The 20,132-nt window shown below is 55.2% G+C and overlaps 1 protein-coding gene and 1 pseudogene across 1 annotated transcript; both read right to left on the bottom strand.

Annotated features, from left to right (window-relative positions):
- Positions 1-1,807: 1,807 nt before the first annotated feature.
- Positions 1,808-16,080, bottom strand: MYDGF (myeloid derived growth factor). The gene is made up of 6 exons (XM_002761604.6): positions 15,899-16,080; positions 12,953-13,003; positions 9,135-9,196; positions 5,437-5,518; positions 4,278-4,350; positions 1,808-2,329 (listed from the first exon to the last, which is right to left on the bottom strand). The coding sequence occupies exons 1-6, from the start codon at positions 16,070-16,072 to the stop codon at positions 2,250-2,252; spliced, it is 522 nt and encodes a 173-aa protein (XP_002761650.1). The 5' UTR covers positions 16,073-16,080; the 3' UTR covers positions 1,808-2,249.
- Positions 16,081-19,963: 3,883 nt separating this feature from the next.
- On the bottom strand, positions 19,964-20,082 carry LOC118150396 (5S ribosomal RNA; annotated as a pseudogene).
- Positions 20,083-20,132: the final 50 nt, after the last annotated feature.

The following is a 20,132-nucleotide window of genomic DNA, read 5'->3' on the forward strand; positions in this document are numbered from 1 at the left end:
AAAAAAAAAAGGCTGGATATGATGGCTAACGCCTGTAATCCCAGCACTTTGGGAGGTTAAGGCGGGTGGATCACAAGGTCAGGAGTTCAAGACAAGCCTGGCCACTACGGTGAAACCCCGTATCTCCAACTTCCGGGCGTGGTGGCTCACACCTGTAATCCCAGCACTTTGGGAGGCCAAGGCAGGCAGATCGCAAGGTCAGAAGTTCCAGACCAGTCTGGCCAATACAGTGAAACCCTGTCCCTACTAAAAATACAAAAAATTAGCCAGGTGTGGTGGTATGCGCCTGTATTCCCAGCTACTCAGGAGGTTGAGGCATGAGAATCCCATGAACCTGGGAGGCGGATGTTGCAATGAGCCGAGATCGCGCCATTGCACTCCAGCCTGGGCAACAGAGCAAAAAAGGGAGAGAAAAAAAAAAGCACACACATGCACACACAGGGTCAGAGGGGAAGCTCCTGCGTGTCCCAAGAGGCCCTGATTGGTGCTGGCACACAAGGCCACTTGGGGAAGAATCCTTATGGCAGCCAGAGATCCGGAAGCTTCAGGGATTCCCAGCTGACCGGGAAAGAGGCCCCGCTCCTTGGCCAGGATCTGGGTGGTGGGCACCGTTTCCCACAGCCTCTTCTGCACAGGACGTCCTGTGGAGCCTCAGCGTCGAGAGCTGGAAAGGCTCCCAGCCCTGGAGGCATCCCCGGACCTCCGAACCCTTGGTCTAGGGGCCCTTCCTGCCGACGTGCTCGGCTGTCAAGCCTTTCCTCACATGGTGGCACAGAGTGTGTAATAGGAAGTCAAGGCTGACTGGTTTTTTTTGTTTTTCATTTAAGACAGGATGTCGCTCTGTGGCCCAGGCTGGACTGCAGAGGCTCGATCTCTGCCCACTGCTGCCCTGGACTCCTGGGTTCAAGCGATTCTCCTGCCTCAGGCTCCGGAGTAGCTGAAATTACAGGTGGGCACCATCATGCCTAGCTAATTTTTAAATTTTTAATTTTTTTTATAGAGATGGGGATCTTGCTATGTTGCCCAAGCTGGTCTTGAACTCCTAGTGTGAAGCATAGCTGCTTTCCCCAGCTTAACCGCTGTCTTCCCATCCTCTTTGTTCCCCTGATCCTGAGGATTCTCCCGGCTTAGCCTCTCAGAGTGCTGGGATTTAGAGGGGTAAACCACCTGTTTTTGTTTTTTAAAGTCATCGTGCTGCAACCCAGCTGCAGAAATCTAAGGGAGGGTGGCCACAGCGGCTCACGCCTCCTCCCAGCACTTTGGGAGGCTGAGGCAGGTAGATCGCTTGAGCCCAGGAGTCCAAAGCCAGCCTGAGCAACATGGCAAAACCCCGTCTCTATCCAAAAGATACAGAAATTAGCCGGGTGTGGTGGCGCATGCCTATAGTCCCAGCTACTTGGGAGGCTGGGGCGAGAGGATCACCTGAGCCCAGGAGGTGGAGGTTGCAGTGAGCTGACTGCGCCACTGCACTCCAGCCTGGGTGACAGGGCAAGACCCTGTCTCAAAAGAAAAGTTAAAGAAACCAATGCTCCCAGGCTCTGGAGAGCAGGTTGGCCTTGGACACCGTCCTGCGGTGGGGCCTCTGGCAGCCGCAGGCACCTGAGAGTGAATTCACAGCATGTAGGGGGCCCAGGGACAGCAAGTGCCAAGGGGAAAGGGGGCAAGAGTTCACAGACAGCTGCCTTGGGATCCAGAGCTTTGATGCCTGCAGAAAAGTCCCACCCAGAGACAACGCCACCCTGAGACTGAGACCACTTCTGAGACCCTGACCCGCAATGCCCAGCCAGGAGGGCCCAGGCTCTCGGGGTGCTTTTTAACGGTCTTATTTATTGAAATATGAAAAAACATCTCTCCCCCCAGTTCATCTGAAAGGAGGTCCCCCGGGCAAACACAGGAAGGCAGCCCTGCTGGCCGTGAAGGGCACGGGCTGGGGGTGGGGGAGCATGGCTGCTTGCCCCAGCTTGACCCCTGTGTTCCCACCCTCTTTGTTCCCCTGATCCTGAGTCCAGAAGAGCTCAGCAAGAAGTGGGGACGGGGAAGCTGTCGGGACCCAGCAGGGCCCTGGGCTTGCTGTTCTCTGCCCCAGGTCCTCAGCCGCCCTTCATGCCCCTCTGGACAAGACAACGTCAGCCCAGGCAGAAAACTTAGAATCCTTCCTAGAAAACCAGTGATGTGCCGGCCCTTTCAGTGCCCAGGCCCCTTCAGCTTCAGTGGAGATGAGAAAGCGCCACCCACAGCAGGGCTGCTGGTCACAGCTCAGTGTGCGATGCCTTGGCCACGATCACCAGCTTGGACAGCTCAGCCTTGAATGCCCCGGGCCTGTGAGCCACTGCAAGAAAGAAACACAAGGTCGGGCCCTCAATACTGAAAAATCTCAGAAGTCCTGAGGATTTGGAGCGGGGCCCATGGTGGGGGCAGAGCAGGGAAGCGGAGCAGTCCCCAAAGCGGACTCCCATGAGAAAAGGCCCCGGGCACTGAAAGTCTTATAGGTGACAGACAGAAAAATCAGTGGCATGGAGTGTGAGGTCAGTGGGGCTAACACAGATGGCAGGAAGCGGGAAGCCACAGGAAGACCTGAGGTGGGAAGAACCCTGGTCATCTGTGCCATCCTGTCGAGAAGGGATGGGAGGAGGGGCAGGAAGAAGCCCAGGAAGGAGAGGATCCAGGCCTGAACAGGATGCAGGGTGGGTCAGGCTGCAAGAGCTCTTGCTCACTGGGTGAACCTGTCTGAGGACCACATGACACTTTTCGAGCAGGGTCAGAACGCTGGCTTCCACTGCTACACCCACTGCTACGGCCCCACCTCCTCCGCCCGCTCCCTCACCGCTCACTCTCGCCCCAGCTCGGCATTCCTCTTCCTGCTCAGCATTGGCCCCAAGCAGCTGAACGTGACTTGAGGACACGGGTGCTTCTCAGGCAACCACAGGAGGGCCCTGATGTTTCCCAGTGACCCCTGCAGGCCCCTCAGCACAGCACAATCCCAGCCTCAACACCCTGATCGCTTCTACTTTGTCTTTTTTTTTATTGATTTATTGTTTTGAGACAGGAGTCTGTATCGCACAGGCTGGAGTGCAGGGGTGCAGTCTTGGCTCACTGCAACCTGTACTTCCAAGTTCAAGCGATTCTCTGCTTCAGCCTCCTGAGTAGCTGGGATTACAAACACGTGCAAACGCACCTGGCTAATCTGGGTATTTTCACCATGTTAGCCAGGCTGGTCTGTAGCTCCTGACCTCAGGTGATCGCCCATCTCAGCCTCCCGAAGTGCTGGGATTACAGGCGTGAACCACTGCGTCCAGCCCTGTTTACCGTTTCTGAGATGGTCTCACTGACGCCCAGGCTGGAGTGCAGCAGTATGATTATGCCTCAACGCAGCCTCGACCTCCTGGGCTCAAGCAATCCTCTCACCTCAGCCTCCCGCGTAGCTGGGACTACAGGCGTGTACCGCCATGCCCGGCTAAGTTTGTTTTGTTTTGCTTTTTGATATGAAATCTCCTTCTGTCTCCCAGGCTGGAGTGTAATGGCACCATCTCAGCTCAGTGCAACCTCTGCCTCCTGGGTTCCAGCAATTCTCCTGCCGCAGCCTCCCGAGTAGTTGGGACTACAGGTATGCACCATCACACCTGGCTAATATTTTTGTATTTTTAGTAGACATGGGGTTTGTCGACTAAATCTAGTGGCTCCCTGGATACCCCACCCCCCACGCACACAGAACCTCAGCCACAAAAGTGGCCCCTGCTGCCCCTCCATCCGCGTCACTCTTTCTCACATGGCCAGAACGCTCTTCACACCAGAGATGCCAACATCTTAGCAGACGCCACGTTTGCCAGGCTGCTCTCGAACTCCCGACCTCAAGTGATCTGCCTGCCTTGGCTTCCCAAAGTGCTGGGATTACAGGCATGAACCACCACACCCAGCCTAATTTTTGTAGCAACAGGGTCTCACTGTGTTGCCCAGGCTGGTCTTGACCTCCTTAGCTCAAATAACCCTCCCACTGTGGCCTCCTAGCAGGACGCCCGGCTAAGATAAGGTTCTGGTGCACACCCACTCGTGGACACACTGTGTACAGCACCTTTGTGCCACACGGCATGGCTCAGACAGAACCCACAGTGCCACAAAGCTGAAGATACTGACGAGGTGGCCTTTACAAAACCAGTACGTGGATGCCTGGTCTACAGTCTCCAGGACCCTCTGGCTGACCTCCCTCCTCACACCGCCCCCGACTGCCCGTGCTTGCAAGGGGGTGTCGTCACCCCTACCCCATCCCCATCTTTCGGTACCTGATGTTTTGGTCACTTCAAATTCCTCATTTTTCAGGGGGACGTCGCTTTCCCTTTCAAATGCTGCTTTAGACTGAAAGAGGAGGAGCGGAACTTTAGCGGGGCCATTTCAATGCTTATCATCACTAGAAAGAAGATTCCGTTTGCTTTCCAGAGAAGCAGAGACTAAACCTGTGCACTTTCACTAAAAAGGCAGAGGAGATTTTTTTTTTTTTTTTTTTTTTGAGCCAGGCCCTCACTCTACTGTCCAGGCTACAGTGCAGTGGTGCGATCAGAGCCCACTGCGGCTTCAAAGTCCTGGCCTCAAGCAATCCTCCTGCCTCGGCCTCCCAGGTAGCTGGGACGGGTGCACGCCACCACGCCTGGCCTTTTTTTTTTTTAATTTGATAGATATAGGGTCTTGCTATGTTGCCTAGCCTGGTATTGAATTCCTGGTCTCAAGCAATCCTCCTGCCTCAGCCTCCCAAAGTGCTGGGATTACAGGTGTGAGCCACCACACCCAGCCTGGAGGTTTTTCTGGCATATACAAGAGAAGCCAGCAGAGGCAGGTTACCGAACCCCCAGACCCCGGCGTCTCCTGGCCTGGGGGGGGGGTCTGTGTGTCAGGATCCTCCAAGTTACATCCCCTCCCTCTGCACGACTGGCTGTTCCCTCTCCTCCCTGTCCCCATGGAGCCCTCTCATGGCAGGACATGCCACAGCTGCCCCGTGCACAGAAGCCACCCTCGTGGCAGGACATGCCACAGCTGCCCCGTGCACAGAAGCCACCCTCGTGGCAGGACATGCCACAGCTGCCCCGTGCACAGAAGCCACCCTCGTGGCAGGACATGCCAAAGCTGCCCCGTGCACAGAAGCCACCCTCGTGGCAGGACATGCCACAGCTGCCCCGTGCACAGAAGCCACCCTCGTGGCAGGACATGCCACAGCTGCCCCGTGCACAGAAGCCACCCTCGTGGCAGGACATGCCACAGCTGCCCCGTGCACAGAAGCCACCCTCGTGGCAGGACATGCCACAGCTGCCCCGTGCACAGAAGCCACACTCGTGGCAGGACATGCCACAGCTGCCCCGTGCACAGAAGCCACCCTCGTGGCAGGACATGCCACAGCTGCCCCGTGCACAGAAGCCACGCTCAGAGCCTGCCCCGACCCAGGATACTCACATAGGCCATGGCGTACTCGATCTGAGCGCCCCGCACCTCCGCCTTGAACTCTGTGAAGAACAGGTAGGACTTCCCCTGGGGCCTGCAGAGGAAGGAGGACGAGGGCGTCAGGCCAGGGCTGCTGGGCCTGGGTCTGGGTGCCCTGCAAGTAGCCCCAGCAGGGACCCGGGCTGGGGGCAGCAGGTCTCATGCCTGCTTCTCAGCATGGACACTGCTCCTGCCCACTGCTGACTCTGGGAAGGACGGATGGGCCCTCTCAACATCAGACCCCCCTTCCTTTGTGCCATGTTTCTTTTTGTTTTTATGGAGACAGAGTCTCACTCTGCTGCCCAGGCTGGAATGCAATGGCACCATCACAGCTCACTGCAGCCTCTGCCTTCTGGGTTTAAGTAATTCTCCTGCCTCCGCCTCCCGAGTAGCTGGGATTACAAGTGGCTGCCACCATGCCTGGCTAATGTTTGTATTTTTAGTAGAGATGTGCTTTCACTATTTTGCCCAGGCTGGTCTTGAACCCCTGACCTCAAGTGATATGCCCGCCTCAGCCTCCCAAAGTGCTGGGATTACAGGCGTGAGCCACTGTGCTCGGCCCCTTTGTGCTAGAATGTTCTTCCAGCTCATTCACAGACGCGCCTCTCTCCCCCATGGGCCAAGAGCTGCTCAGGGACAGAACCCCATGTCCATTCACTGCACATGGCTTCTCTCTCAGGTGCTGACAGCAATCCTGGTACCGTGGTGCTGGCGGGGGCTGGGCAATGAGAGGCCAGTAAAGGCTTCCCAGAGGGCAAGAAGTACAGGAGTTAACTAGGAAAGGGGAGGAGCATGTGCCCAGGTCTCCAGGAGGCTGTTAACGGGGGCTTCTATGGAACTGGAGTGGTGGAAGGTGCCAGAAGGTGACAACAGGGGATGATGGCATCTCTGGTGTGAAGAGCACTTCTGGCCGTGTGAAGAGAGTGCGATGGGGGTGGAGGGACAACAGGGGGGCCACATCTGTGGCTGGGGTTCTGTGGGCATGGGTGGGGTGGGGGATCCAGGGAGCCTCTAGGTTGTCCTTTAAGCCCTAGCAGCTGCCAACAGGCCAGGTCAGGGAGGGCCAGTCACTGTCTGAGACGGGGAGGCCTAGGGTGGCAGGTCTCTGGGCTGAGCATGTTCCTGGGGAGTTTTTCGGGGTTTGGACAGGAGGGTTCAGGCTCAGGGTAAGCCCGACCCCCATCTCAACTGCTCCTGGCCTGTGCCCGCCCGGATGCCCTCTGGGGAGCCGGCACTCAGGGATCTTTGCAGGGCGGTGGCCTGCAGACATGATGGCGACTGTGGGCCTCCCCATGACTATAGGGCGGCCTGGGCTCAGAGGGTCCCAGGCCTCTGAAGGGTCTCTCTGAGCTGATCGGGCCTGTCTCCTCTCAATGATCCTGCCGGTGCCTCCTGGGGCCTCGGGCTGCCTGTAACATGGCCAGTCCCATGGAGCTGGTGAGAATCTCCTCGGAAAGGACTCAGTAAACGTCTGCTGTTTGTGAAGCGCCCCGAAGGGGACGGCGGGCCAACGCCCACATGTGGCATCAAATCACACCCTGTCCTTTAATTAAACGTTGCCACTCCCTGGTCTCCATCGCCCATCTGTCAACGTGCCTTCGTCACGTTTGGAACTACAGCCTGGAGTTCTCCCTCCAAAATGTCTGCACAAAATAAATACTCAAGAAACACCCACTGTTTGGGCTGAGACATTCTGGACCGAGGATCAGGGAAGAAGGGACAAGATTCCTGAAGTCCTCTGAGCCCCTCCCCACTGGGGGCCTGAGGGCTTCCTTCCCTTCACGTCCACTCCCGGATCAAGCCAGGATCGAGGCCGTGGGGTTACGAGAATGAGAGGGACAGGTGGAGCCGGGGACCTATAAACCATGAGCCTGACTGAGGATGGTGGCAGGGGCAGAACCAGGCAGTGTGGGGAGACTTGGGGAGGGGCTGTGGACCCAGAGCATGTCTGTTGGCCAGGTGGAAGACGGTGCAATCTGATTCCCAGATGTCTGCACCCCAGACGGCTATGAGCCACCAGGCAGGTCCTTCAGAGACAACATGCTGGTAAAGACCTGCCTGAAGGGACACAGGAGGACATGCTGGGGCCCCTACTGGCGGGACACACTCCTCGGGAGATGGCATCGTCCAAACCTCCACACCCATGACCCCACAGCCTCCCACACCTGTTACCCACCCGGCTCATCCCCAGTCTGCCTCTTCCCCAGCCCGAACTGCACCTGCCCCACCAGTTCCACCAAGACTCGGCCCAGCACCTCTCTCCTCCTCCCACCCCAGTTGGCTGATTCTACAGCTTCCAATCTGTGCCCTCGCCATCTTCATTCTACACAGCCTCCATTTACAATCTGCCCCCACCCCTCCTCCTCCTCCACAGCCTTCCATCTGCACCCTCCCTCCCTCCCCCTCCTCCTCCTACACAGCCACCCATCTGCACCCTCCCTTCCTCCCCTCCTCCTCCTACACAGCCTCCCATCTGCACCCTCCCCCCCGCCCCCTCCTCCTTCTACGCAGCCTCCCATCTGTGCCCTCCCCGTCCTTCCTGGTCGGTGCCTGGAGGGCTCCTGCCTCAGCCTGCCTCCTTCAGCCAGAGGGATCTGAGCTCTGCAGGTTCCTGCAGGAAGCCCTCTGGAATAGGACTCAGCCAGGAAGAGAAATGAGGCTGACACAGACCTCAGGGAGGATTAGCTTTGAGGACGTCCTGCTCGGTGAGAGACGCCAGACACCAAAGGCCACACAGGGCTTGATTCCATTTCTATGAAATGTCCAGGACAGGCCCATCCACAGAGACAGGAAGAGGCTGCATGGCTGCCAGGCCCCAGTGAAGGGGAGTGACTCTGATGGGAACAGTTTCTTTTCAGGGGATGAAAACGTTTTGGATGCAGACAGAGGTCTGGGCACCTCTGGGAAAGTACCACATGCCGCTGAAGTGTGAGCTTAAAATGCTGCATTTTATCTCAATTTTTAAATATTGCCAAAAAGGGCCAGGCAAGGTGGCTGACCCCTGTAATCCCAGCACTCTGGGAGGCCAGGGTGGGCGGATCACCTGAGGCCAGGAGGTTGAGACCAGCCTGGCCAACATGGTGAAACCCCGTCTCGACTAAAAACACAAAAATTAGCCAGGTGTGGTGGCACGCGCCTGTAATCCCAACTACTCGGGAGATTGAGGCAGGAGAATTGGTTGAACCCGGGAGGCAGAGGTTGCAGTGAGCCGAGATCACACCACTGCACTCCAGCCTGGGCAACAGAGCAAGACTCCATCTCAAAAAAAAAAAATTGCCAAAAAGCCCCTTGGTGACTTTGTGTCATGCTTAAGGAAGGATAGAGCCTTTCGGGGCCTTCCCAGGCCCTTCCCCCTTGCTCTGGACCGTCTGAGCTGCTTCACCCTCCCTGGGACGTTGCCCCACACAGGCCCCCCCACCCCCCGTCTCCCCCAGCCTCAGCGTCAATGCACTTCCTTGAGGAGCACTCCCACCCCAGCGACGCTGCTGCCCCGTGTGGAAGCCCCCACCTCCACGTGCACGAGTCCCCACTGGCCTGTGTTCCCCTCTAGCGGTGCAACCATCTGTCTGTCCGTCCTCTTCCCCTCCCCTTCCCTGCCTTCCGAAGTTGCTCTTGAGGCCACAGGGCAGGCCCGCAGCAGCCGGCAATGTCGTCCCTACCCCGAGTCTCACCTCCAGATGGTGCAGGTGAAGTGCTGGTTGTCTTCGCTGGTCCCCAGGCTCATCTGCCATTGCTGGGGAGAGAAGACGGCACGGGTCAGCGGGACACACGGGGACTCCTGACGAGTTCCAGCTGTGCCTCCTGGTTCAGGGGCTGGCCAACCACCCCCGCCCTGCCCTCCCGGAGGCTCAGGTTTGCTGCCCACCTGTGATCAGGGAGTCTGCCTGAGCCATGTCCTTCCAGTGAAAGTGGTGCCTCTAGTGCAAACCACCCTGAAGCGGCTCCCAGTGATGGAGAAACAAGAACGCTCCTTTTTTTTTTTTTTAAAAATGGTGTCTCTCAGTGGCCCAGCTGGAGTGCAGTGGCGTGATCTCAGCTCACGGCAACCTCCACCTCCTGGGCTCAAGTGATGCTCCCACCTCAGCCTCGCTAGGAGCTGGGACCAGACGTATGGTCACCAGCACACACTCAGCTGGTCTTTCTGTTTTGCGCTGTCTTGCTATATTGCCCAGGCTGGTCTCCACCTCCTGGCCTCAAGCAATCCTCCCACCCTGGCCTCCCAAAGTGCTTGGATTACAGACATAAGCCACCACGCCAGGCCTGAGAACAACTCTTAAACATATGCAAAGATGTCCAGTATCATCTATGAAAACAACAGATAAGCAAGCTGAACTGCAGCAAGATGCCCGTTTCTCACAAGTCAGAAGGGCAAAAGCCCGCGGTCTGCTCACACACCACGTGCGTGTGGAAGCCAAGGCTCTCCCACGGCATCGGTGGGGCCGCAACAACTACAAGCAAAATGGAGAACGCAGGCCGGGCAGGGTGGCTCACGCCTCTCATCCCAGCACTTTGGGAGGCCGAGATGGGATGATCACTGGAACCCAGGAGTTCAAGACCAGCCGGGGCAACATTCCAAGATCCCCGTCTGTAAAACAACCGGCATCTTGCAGGATGTGACCACTGGGGAACTGGTTAAAGAGTACTTGAATCTCTCTCTGGATTTCTTTCTTTTCTTTCTTTTTTTGTATTTTTAGTACAGATGGGGTCTCACTATATTGGCCAGGCTGGTCGCAAACTCCCAACCTCGTGATCCACCCACCTTGGCCTCCTAAAGTGCTATGATTACAGGTGTAAGCCACCAAGCCCAGCCCTCTCTGTAGGATTTCTTACAACTGTAAATCTACCATGCTCTCAAAACATACAGTTTTACATTTTTTTTTTTTTTTTTCTGGAGACACGGTCTCACTCCATCACCCAGGCTGGAGTGCAGTGCACGGTCTCGGGCCTCCGCCTCACAGGTTCAGGCCATTCTTCTGCCTCAGCCTCCCAAGTACCTAGGATTACAGGTGCCTGCCACCAGGCCCCCAAGTACCTAGGATTACAGGCGCCTGCCACCATGCCCCCAAGTACCTAGGATTACAGGCACCTGCCACCACGCCCCCAAGTACCTAGGATTACAGGCGCCTGCCACCATGCCCCCAAGTACCTAGGATTACAGGCGCCTGCCACCATGCCCCCAAGTACCTAGGATTACAGGCGCCTGCCACCACGCCCTGATAATTATTGTACTTTTAGTAGAGATGGGGCTTCACCATGTTGGCCAGGCTGGTGTCGATCTCCCAACCTAAGGTCATCTACCCGCCTCGGCCTCCCAAAGTGCTGGGATTACAGGCGTGAGCCATGGCGCCCAGCCGGTCCATTTTCTTAAAAGTAAAACTGGGCCAGGCATGGTGGCTCACACCTGCAATCCCAGCACTGTGGGAGGCTGAGGTGGGTGGATCAAAAGGTTAAGAGATCAAGACCATCCTGACCAACATAGTGAAACCCCGTCTCTACTAAAAATACAAAAATTAGCTGGGCGTGGTGATACACTCCTGTATTCCCAGCTACTCAGGAGGCTGAGGCATGAGAATTGCTTAAACCTGGGAGGTGGAGGTTACAGTGAGCTGAGATCGCGCCACTGCACTCCAGCCTGGAGACAGACTGAGACTCTGTCTCAAAAAAGAAAAAGAAAATGGACCTTTGCGACCAGGCTGGCCAACATGGTGAAACCCTGTCCCTATTAAAAAAAAAAAAAAGGCTGGGCCCAGTGGCTCACGCCAGTAACCCCAACACTTTGGGAGGCCAAGGCGGCATATCCGCATATCACAAAGTCAGGAGACTGAGACCATCCTGGGCAACATGGTGAAACCCTATCTCTACTAAAAATGCAAAAAAATTAGCTGGGCATGGTGGTGTATGCCTGTAGTCTCAGCTACTCAGGTGGCTGAGGCAGGAGAATTGCTTGAACCCAGGAGGCAGAGACTGCGCTGAGCCGAGATCACACCATGGCAATATAGCCTGGGCAACAGTGGAGTCTCCGTCTTAAAAAAAAAAAAAAAAAAAGAAAAGAAAAAAAACGGACCCAGGAATCCCACTTCTGGGTGGTTTTCCCATAGATGTAAACGCACTTGTACAATGAACTCCAGCCAAGGTCATTCCCGGGCTGACTGGAAGTAACCCTGAATCCTTCAGCATGCGGCTGTCCAGTCAACTCCACGTGTCCGCGCAACTGAAGCACATTACACAGGATACGGAACAATCTCTAGGAGGTCGGGCCGGTGGCTCACGCCTGTAATCCCAGCACTCTGGGAGGCTGAGGTGGGCCTATCATTTGAGGCCAGGAGTTCAAGGTCAGCCTGGTCAACATGATGAAACCCCATCTCAAGGTGTTCGCCGGGCCAGGCTCTCAATGGGAGCTGGAGGTCCTCTTCCAAGCTCTTGTGGCCGTGACAGCTTTCATTTCCTCTCGATTGCGGGACTGAAGTCCTCATTTCCTTGCTGCTGGCCAGAGGCTGTTAGTCCTCATTTCCTTGCTGCCGGCCAGAGGCTGTTAGTCCTCATTTCCTTGCTGCCGGCCAGAGGCTGTTCTCAGCTCCTCGAGGCCGCCTGCACTCCCTGCCCTGTGGTGCCCTCGAGGCCAGCAGTGGAGTGGTATCTGTGTCCATGTGCTTCAAATCACTTCTTTTTTTTGAGACAGAGATCCTCCCATGTCAGTCTCCGAAACAGCTAGAACCAAAGGTGCACATCACCACGCTCAGCTAATCTGTTCATTTTCTGTGGAGATGGGCATGAGCCACCACGCCTTGCCGGTGACCTCTCTCTCTCTCTCTATTGAGATGGAGTCTCACTTGTCGCCCAGGCTGGAGTGCAGTGGCACTATCTTGGCTCACTGCAACCTCCACCTCCTGAGTTCAAGTGATTCTCCTGCCTCAGCCTCCCGAGTCGCTGGGACTACAGGCATGTGCCACCACGCCTGGCTAATTTTTGTATTTTTAGTAGAGATGGGATTTCACCATCTTGGCCAGGCTGGTCTTGAACTTCTAATCTCAGATGATCCACCTGCCTCGGCCTCGCAAAGTGCTGGGATTAGAGGCATGAGCCACATGCCTGGCCTGTGATACCCTGAGTTTGGTTTTATGAAGCACACAGCTGAGCTGACCCAGGCTTCTGACCCTCAGAGCTGTGAGATAATACGTGGGTGCTGTTTTAAGCCCTCAGCTGTGATAACCTGTCACACTGAGCATAGAACACAACATGGCAACAGATGCTCCTGGGGCTGGCAGGCTCCCATCCCTCCTCTTGTCCAGATATTTGCCTGCTCTGTGGAATAATGACAGCAGAATCTGCGATCACTGTTCAATGCCAATACTCTCCCTTTCCATTGGTTCAGGAAGAATCATTCAATGAGGGTAAGGTGTTGTATGAGACCCAACCCCGCTGCCTGCTGCCAAACAGCTCCGTACAACAGATGCTGTCATGGAAGCAAAAGGGACTTGGCACAACTCACCTCATTGGTCCCTCCTTGAGAGGCATAAGTGAACATACACGTATATTTGTCCTAGAGAATGGAAGGAAAAAAAGAGGTTTGGTAGAAGGTAATTTTTATTTTTTCCCCCATGAGACAGAGTCTTGATCTATCACCCAAAGCTGGAGGGCAATGGTGCAATCTCGGCTCACTGCAACCTCTGCCTTCTGGGTTCAAGCGATTCTCCTGCTTCAGCCATCCAAGTAGCTGGGACTGCAGGCGCGCACCACCACGCCTGGCTAATTTTTTAATTATTAATACAGACAAGGTTTCACCACGTTGACCAGGCTGCTCTTGAACTCCCAACCTCATGATCTGCCTGCACTGGCCTGCCGGAGTGCTGGGATTACAGCATGAGCCACCATGCCTGGCTGGTAGAAGGTAATTTTTATTTTGTTTAAGAGACAGGGTCTCGTTGTCACCTAGGCTGGTGTGCACGATCGAAATCACAGCTCACCGAAGCCTCAACCCCCCCAGGTTTGAGCCATCCTCCTGCCTTAGCCTCTGAAGTAACTGAGACAATAGGTGTGAAACCACCACACCCGGCTAATTTTTATTCTCTCTTTTTTTTTTTTTGAGACAGAGTCTTGTTCTATTGCCCAGGCTGGAGTGCAGTGGCACGATCTCAGCTCACTGCAACCTCTGCCTTCCAGGTTCACGTGATTCTAATGCCTCAGCCTCCTGAGCAGCTGGGACTACAGGTGTGCGCCACCAGGCCCGGCTAATTTTTGTATTTTTAGTAGAGATAGTGTCTTGTTATATTGACCAGGCTAGCCTTGAATTCCTGGTCTCACATGATCCGCCCACCTGGCCCTCCCAAAGTGCTGGGATTATAGGCATGAGCCACTACGCCTGGCCCTGGCCAATTTTTTTCTTTTTTGGGGGTTGGGGGATGAAGTCTCACTCTGTCACCCAGGCTGGAGTACAGTGGTGTGATCTCGGCTCACTGCAACCTCCGTCTCGCAGGTTCAAGCGATTCTTCTGCCGCAGCCTCCCAAGTAGCTGGGAATACAGATGCCTGCCACCATGCCCGGCTAATTTTTGTACTGTTAGTAGAGATGGGGTGTCACCATATTGGCCAAGCTGGTCTGGAATTCCTGACCTCGTGATCACCCACCTGGGCCTCCCAAACTGCTGGGATTATAGGCGTGAGCCACTGCGCCTGCCCACTAGCCAATTTTTAAAATTATGTGTAGAGACAAGGTCACACTACGTAGCCCAGGTGGGTCTTGAAGTCCTGGCCTCAAGTGATCGTCCCACCTTGGCCTCCCAAATTATTAGGGTTACAGACAAGAGCCACCACACCCGGCTAGAAGGTAATCTTTAGTGCAAAAGAAGTTCAGGGCCTAAGGAGGCCAAAAATCAAGACTCCACTTTCAAACATCTGTACTAAAAGTGAAAGAGGCAAAGTGAGATCCCTCTGGCTGATGTCTGTGGGGGTCAGCCCTACCAGGCGCCCCCTATCTGCCTTCCTTCTGTGGAGCTCCTGGGTCACAACAAATAACCCACATGGCCTCTGGGGGATGAAGAACAAGAAGCAGGAGCTCACCCTCACTCCAGCACCCATCCCTCTAGGAACACGGGCTTTGACAGCAGGAATACCAGGCCAGGCGCAGTGGCTCACGCCTGTAATCCCAGCACTTTGGGAGGCCGAGGCAGGCAGATCACCTGAGGTCAGGAGTTCGAGACCGGCCTGACCAACATGGAGAAACCCCATCTCTACTGAAAATACAAAAAATTAGCCAAGCATGGTGGTGCATGCCTGTAATCCCAGCTGCTTGGGAGGCTGCAGTAGGAGAATCGCTTGAACCTGGGAGGCAGAGGTTTTGGTGAGCAGAGATCACACCATTGCACTCCAGCCTGGGCAACAAGAGCCAAACTCTGTCTAAAAAAACAAAACAAAACAGAACAGCAGGAACACCTAGGGACCCTGGACAAGTGAAAACCTTTCTGAGCCTCTATTTTCTCTATTTCTCTTTTTTATCTGAAGCATTTTATCATCTGTAACTTGGGCTTAACATACAAAGGACTTGGCATCACACCTAGCTATAAGTAAGTAGCCAACAAACGAGCCTGGCACGGTGGCTCACGCTGTACCAGCACTTGGGGAGGGTGAAGTGATCAGGTGGCTTGAGGTCAGGAGTTTGCGAACAGCCTTGCCAACGCAGCAAAACTGCACTGCTACTAATAATACAAAAGTTGGCTAGGCATGGTGGTGCGCGCCTATAATCCCAGCTACTTGGGAGACTTGAGGCAGGAGAATCACTTGAACTCGGGAGGCAGAGGTTGCAGTGAGCCAAGATCATGCCACTGCACTCCAGTCTAAAAAAAAAAAAGAAGGAAATAGTCAAAAAACAGTATGGATACTGCGGTTACAGGCAGGGAAAGCGAGGCTGAGAAGGAAAGGGGCTTTCCCGACAAGCTGAGTAGACGGCTGGCCTAGCCCCAAGCCTGCTGCCTCCAGGCAAGAAGGGCCCAGCCTCACACCCTAGGTGAGGGGGAACTTTGTGCAATGGAAGGAAGACGCACTTCCTCCCTCGTCGGAGCGGCAGCCACAGACTTCCTTCAGGCCCAGGAGGGCAGATACCCCCAGCCCCCGGCCGCTCACATCACTACTCCCATCCCACCTCTGCGTCTGGAGGGCAGGGCTGCCTGATCACTCTGGGCAGGTGACAGGTGACCACGCCCCCTCAACGCCGCCGGCGCCCACAAGGCCCCGCTCCCTAGTTCACTCCTGCCCCAGTGATGACCCCGGCCTCGTGGTCCGGCGTCCGCCACTCAGCCTCCGACCCTAACAAGAGTCCGCGCCCCTTCCTCGGTACCCACGTTCGCAGTCCGCGCCCCTTCCTCAGGACCCGCCCTCAGTGCTCCGCGCTCCCTCCCCGTGCCTGCCAGCGCTCAAATACCCTGGACGGCGGTGGCACGTACCCCCGGGCCCACGTTCTGGGAGAAGGAGTGCACGACGCCGCCAGGCCGCACGTCAAACGCTACCGTCGTGGGCTCGGACACCGCCTCCACTGGCCTCAGCGCCACCGCCCCTAGGAGCAGCGCGGCCCACAACCCCGCGCAGACGCCGTTCCGCCCTCCGCTGGGCGCCGCCATGTTGGACTAGGGTCCTCAGGGCCGGGGAGGGTGGACGAGGCGCGGCGAGGGACACGTGGGGCGTCCGCTGGAGGCCACGTAGGCATCGGCGGGACCACGTGACCCGGCGCGCCCCGCCCTCTCCACCGCCCGGGGCAGCCATCTTGGGGGTGGGACTTTTGTCAAGGGGCGGGGCATGAGGAGGGGGCGGGGCGTGCGGGGGCGGGGCCTGTCGAGGGGGCGGCCTCGCCCCCGGGATTCCGAGGAGCTTGGCGATCTTTGGAGGCTCCTTCAGGTGGTCTTGGAGTTAGGTTTGGGGGTCAGGGTCCTTCACCAGCCGTGTGACTTCCTAACAACTCTTCCCGTTCGGAAATGTACGGGGAATGAGGGAAATCAAGGTTTCCTGGGTGGCCTGGTACGCAGGACTGGATCCTGGCCGGCTGGGATGCTGCTGGCGCTTCAGAGAGTCAGCTGCTTGTCATCCGCTACAATCCGGCAGCCCCTCTTCAGTGCTGCATGTGCCTCCTCTGTGCTGGAAGGACAAATAAATAATTGTGTTCTTACCGGGGACAAGCAGCACACTGATGTGAACATCGGGCCGAGTGAAGCGTGGCATATACCACCCTTGGAAAAAAATGAGGCCACAAATGGCAGTAGCATTGACGTATTTGCTGCAGGGTTGAGGGAAACCCCCAGCCACCCACCCACCCTCCCGGAACCCGACATAGGGTGGCGCATCTGTCCTGACAGATGACGAGTGGAACCGAACCAGGAGTTCCGCCATGCCTGCTCTCCTGCCGCACACAGGGCGGTGGCACATTATCCCTCTGGGGGCGGGGACCCCTGTTGTTTTGGCTCAGTTTTGGTTTGTTGGTCACACGGAGCTCTTCCATTTCGTTTAGCTGAACAATGAGTTGCTCCTGGAAGAGATAGCCTGTGTCTCCTTGTTGCCCCTGAAGCCCATGCCCTGCCATGGTGGCAGCTGGGGCTGTGGATGGGAGGGGTCCCCAACATGGATGTGTTGCCCCTCCTCCGAATGCCAACACGATTCATTTACAAGGGCCCTCTGCAACTGGAGATAAAAATTAATTCCTATCCATGAGTGGACTGTGAGAAGTTTTGCATACGTGGAGACGGTTTCTTGCAGTCCCCTCGGTGCTCAGAGCTCATCTGTGCCCTGGTTCCATGCCTTCATCTACACAGACGTCACCTTCCTAAGTCCTAGGGGGCTCTGCTCCTTCTCTTTAATCTCATTTCATTTTTATTAAACATGCTCAGTACCTTTGTTAAGAAAAGGCTTGCTTTATCCTAAAGATTATTACCTTTTTAAAGTGCTTTTATATTTTCACGCTTTTTTATTTCGTCTCTGAGGTTTTGTATTCCACATTCTAGGGTATTCCGTAATTTGGCTCCTTACCAATATTATTAAAATCTAAAAAAAAAAAAAAATTAGCCAAACTTCTCAAAATCTTCGCAGCCAAGATGTGTCTGCATCGATATTCGAAATTAGCTGGGGGGAAAGTAGGATGGGAGACAGGATTTTGCACGGCCTAACAGCATTCCCCACAGACTGCAAAGAGAAAAAGAGTGGGCCTGGTGCGGTGCCTCACACCTATAATCCATCGTGTTAGTAAGCCAATACGGGTGGATCCTTCAAGCGCAGGGGTTCGAGGCCAGCAATATGGTGAGACCACCCATCTCTTAAATAAATGGCTGGGCGCGGTGGCTCACGCCTGCAATCCCAACACTTTGGGAGGTCGAGGCGGGCAGATCATGAGGTCAGGAGATCGAGACCATCTTGGCCAACATGGGGTTTAGGAGAAAGCCTGTGTCTACTAAAAATACAAAAATTAGCCGGGCGTGGTGGTGGGCACCTGTAATCCCAGCTATTCGGGAGGCTCAGGCAGGAGAATCGCTTGAATCGGGGAGATGGAGGTTGCAGTGAGCCAAGATGGCGCCACTTTACTCCAGCCTGGTGACAGAGCAATACTCCGTCTCAAAAAAATAGAAATTTTTGGCTGGGCGCGGTGGCTCACGCCTGTAATCCTAGCACTTTGGGAGGTCGAGGCGGGTGGATCACGAGGTCAAGAGATCGAGACCATCCTGGTCAACATGGTGAAACCCCGTCTCTACTAAAAATACAAAAAATTAGCTGGGCATGGTGGCGCGCACCTGTAATCCCAGCTACTCGGGAGGCTGAGGCAGGAGAATTGCCTGAACCCAGGAGGCAGAGGTTGCGGTGAGCCAAGATCGTGCCATTGCACTCCAGCCTGGGTAACAAGAGCGAAACTCCGTCTCAAAAAGAAAAGAAATTTTTAAAAGAAATGGAAAAACAGCAGTTTTCTAGTAGAGAGGTCTCAGGCAAACATGCATGACCTCAGAGGTCATTAGCTCATCACCAGGTGAAAGTAAATTGAGTGACATTCTACAGAATAACCCTCGGGAGTCTTTGAAAGTGTCCTGTGAGACAGAGACCTGAGGAGGAGGAGGCGAGACAACTAAATGAGGTGGATGCAGGATGGGATCCCGGCCTGGACCATGGAGGGAGGGAGGAACGGCTACGTTCTATTAAGACCTGTGTATCTGTGGGGCTTTATTTTGTTTTGTTTTTGAGACAGAGTCTCACTCTGTTGCCCAGGCCGTAGTACAGTGGCACGATCTCAACCTCCACCTCCTGGGTTCAAATGACTCCCCGGCCTCAGCCTCCGGAGTAGCTGGGACTACAGGCATGCACCACCACGCCCAGCTAATTTTTTATTGTTATTAGAGATGGGTTTTCACCATGCCGTCCAGGCTAGTCTGGAGCTCCGGACCTCAAGTGATCTGCCTGCCTCAGCCTCCCACAAAGTGCTGGGATTCCAGGTGTCAGCCATTGCACCTGGCCAGTCTGTGTATTTGTGTTTTTTTTTGTTTTTTAATAAAGATGGAGTTTCACTGTCATGTCCAGGTTGGTCTTGAACTCCTGACCTCAGGCGATCCATCTACCTCGGCCTCCCAAAGTGCTAGGATTACAAACGTGAGCCGCTGCGCCTGGCCCTGGGTATTTGTTAATAGGATTACGTGGCTGTTCACTTTCTGGCTTTGACAACCTGGCTTGTCCTAGGTGTGAATTACAGGTGTGAGTCACCGCACCCGGCTGGTCTGTGTATAACCGGATTACGTGTGTGTTTGTTTTTAGAGTCTCACTCTGTCGCCCAGGCTGGAGTGCATGGCATGACCTCAGCTCGCTGCAACCTCTGTCTCTTGGGTTCAAGCGATTCTCCTGCCTCAGCCTCCTGGGTAGCTGGAACTACAGGCACATGCCACCATGCCCAGTTAGTTTTTTGTATTTTTAGTAGAGATGGGAGTTCACCATGTTGGCCAGGCTGATCTCGAACTCCCGACGTCAGGTGATCCACCCACCTCAGCCTCCCAAAGTGCTGGGATTACAGGCATGTGCCACCCTGCCCGGCGCCCAGATTTTCAACGAGAGAAGTCATTCTTTGATCATAAATGGCTAAGATTTCAAGAAAACGCCAGTGGCCAGGTGTGGAGGGTCGAGAATTCAGTTGTCATTTTCAGTCCTTCCCAGCTGGCAAAAAACAGAATCTACAGAGAAAACATCGTAGCTGACTCCTAAGATGTGTTCGAATGCACACCTTGAGGAAGTAAATCCCTCTACTCCACAGCCACGGAGCGTGGTCAGCCCAAGGAGGGGAGAAGGACCCCGGAGGAAGCTGACTCCTCCGCGAGGACAGAAGTCCAGGCCGGTTGCCTTTCTGCAGTGGCAGCCTGCTGTAAACTGGGACACCCACCTGCGTTATGAAACTTCTCGGCCAGGTGTGGTAGCTCATGCCTGTCATTCCAGCACTTCGGGAGACCAAGGTGTGTGGATTGGTTGACCTCAGGAGTTTGTTTTTAACATATAAAAAATGCCTACAGCACCCGACATTCCCAGGTGGTTTCCCACCCAAGTACTAACCAGGCCCGACCCTGCTGAACTTCCGAGATCAAACGAGGTCGGGCGTGTTCAGGGTGGTAGAGCTGTAGACTTTTTTTTTTTTTTTAAACCTTAGGAGTTCTAGACCAGCCTGGGCAACAT

This window comes from Callithrix jacchus, chromosome 22, assembly GCF_049354715.1.
Source record: "Callithrix jacchus isolate 240 chromosome 22, calJac240_pri, whole genome shotgun sequence".
NCBI classification, from domain to species: domain Eukaryota; kingdom Metazoa; phylum Chordata; class Mammalia; order Primates; family Cebidae; genus Callithrix; species Callithrix jacchus.

Bases quoted from the DNA above. Each gene is read 5' to 3' on its own strand.
- MYDGF (XM_002761604.6), bottom strand. From the start codon at position 16,072: ATGGCGGCGCCCAGCGGAGGGCGGAACGGCGTCTGCGCGGGGTTGTGG. The intron at 13,004-15,898 runs GTACGTGCCACC...TCCATTCTCTAG, and splicing joins CCCAGAACGTGGGCCCGGGG to GACAAATATACGTGTATGTT. The intron at 4,351-5,436 runs GTGAGTATCCTG...CTCCTCTTTCAG, and splicing joins TCGAGTACGCCATGGCCTAT to TCTAAAGCAGCATTTGAAAG.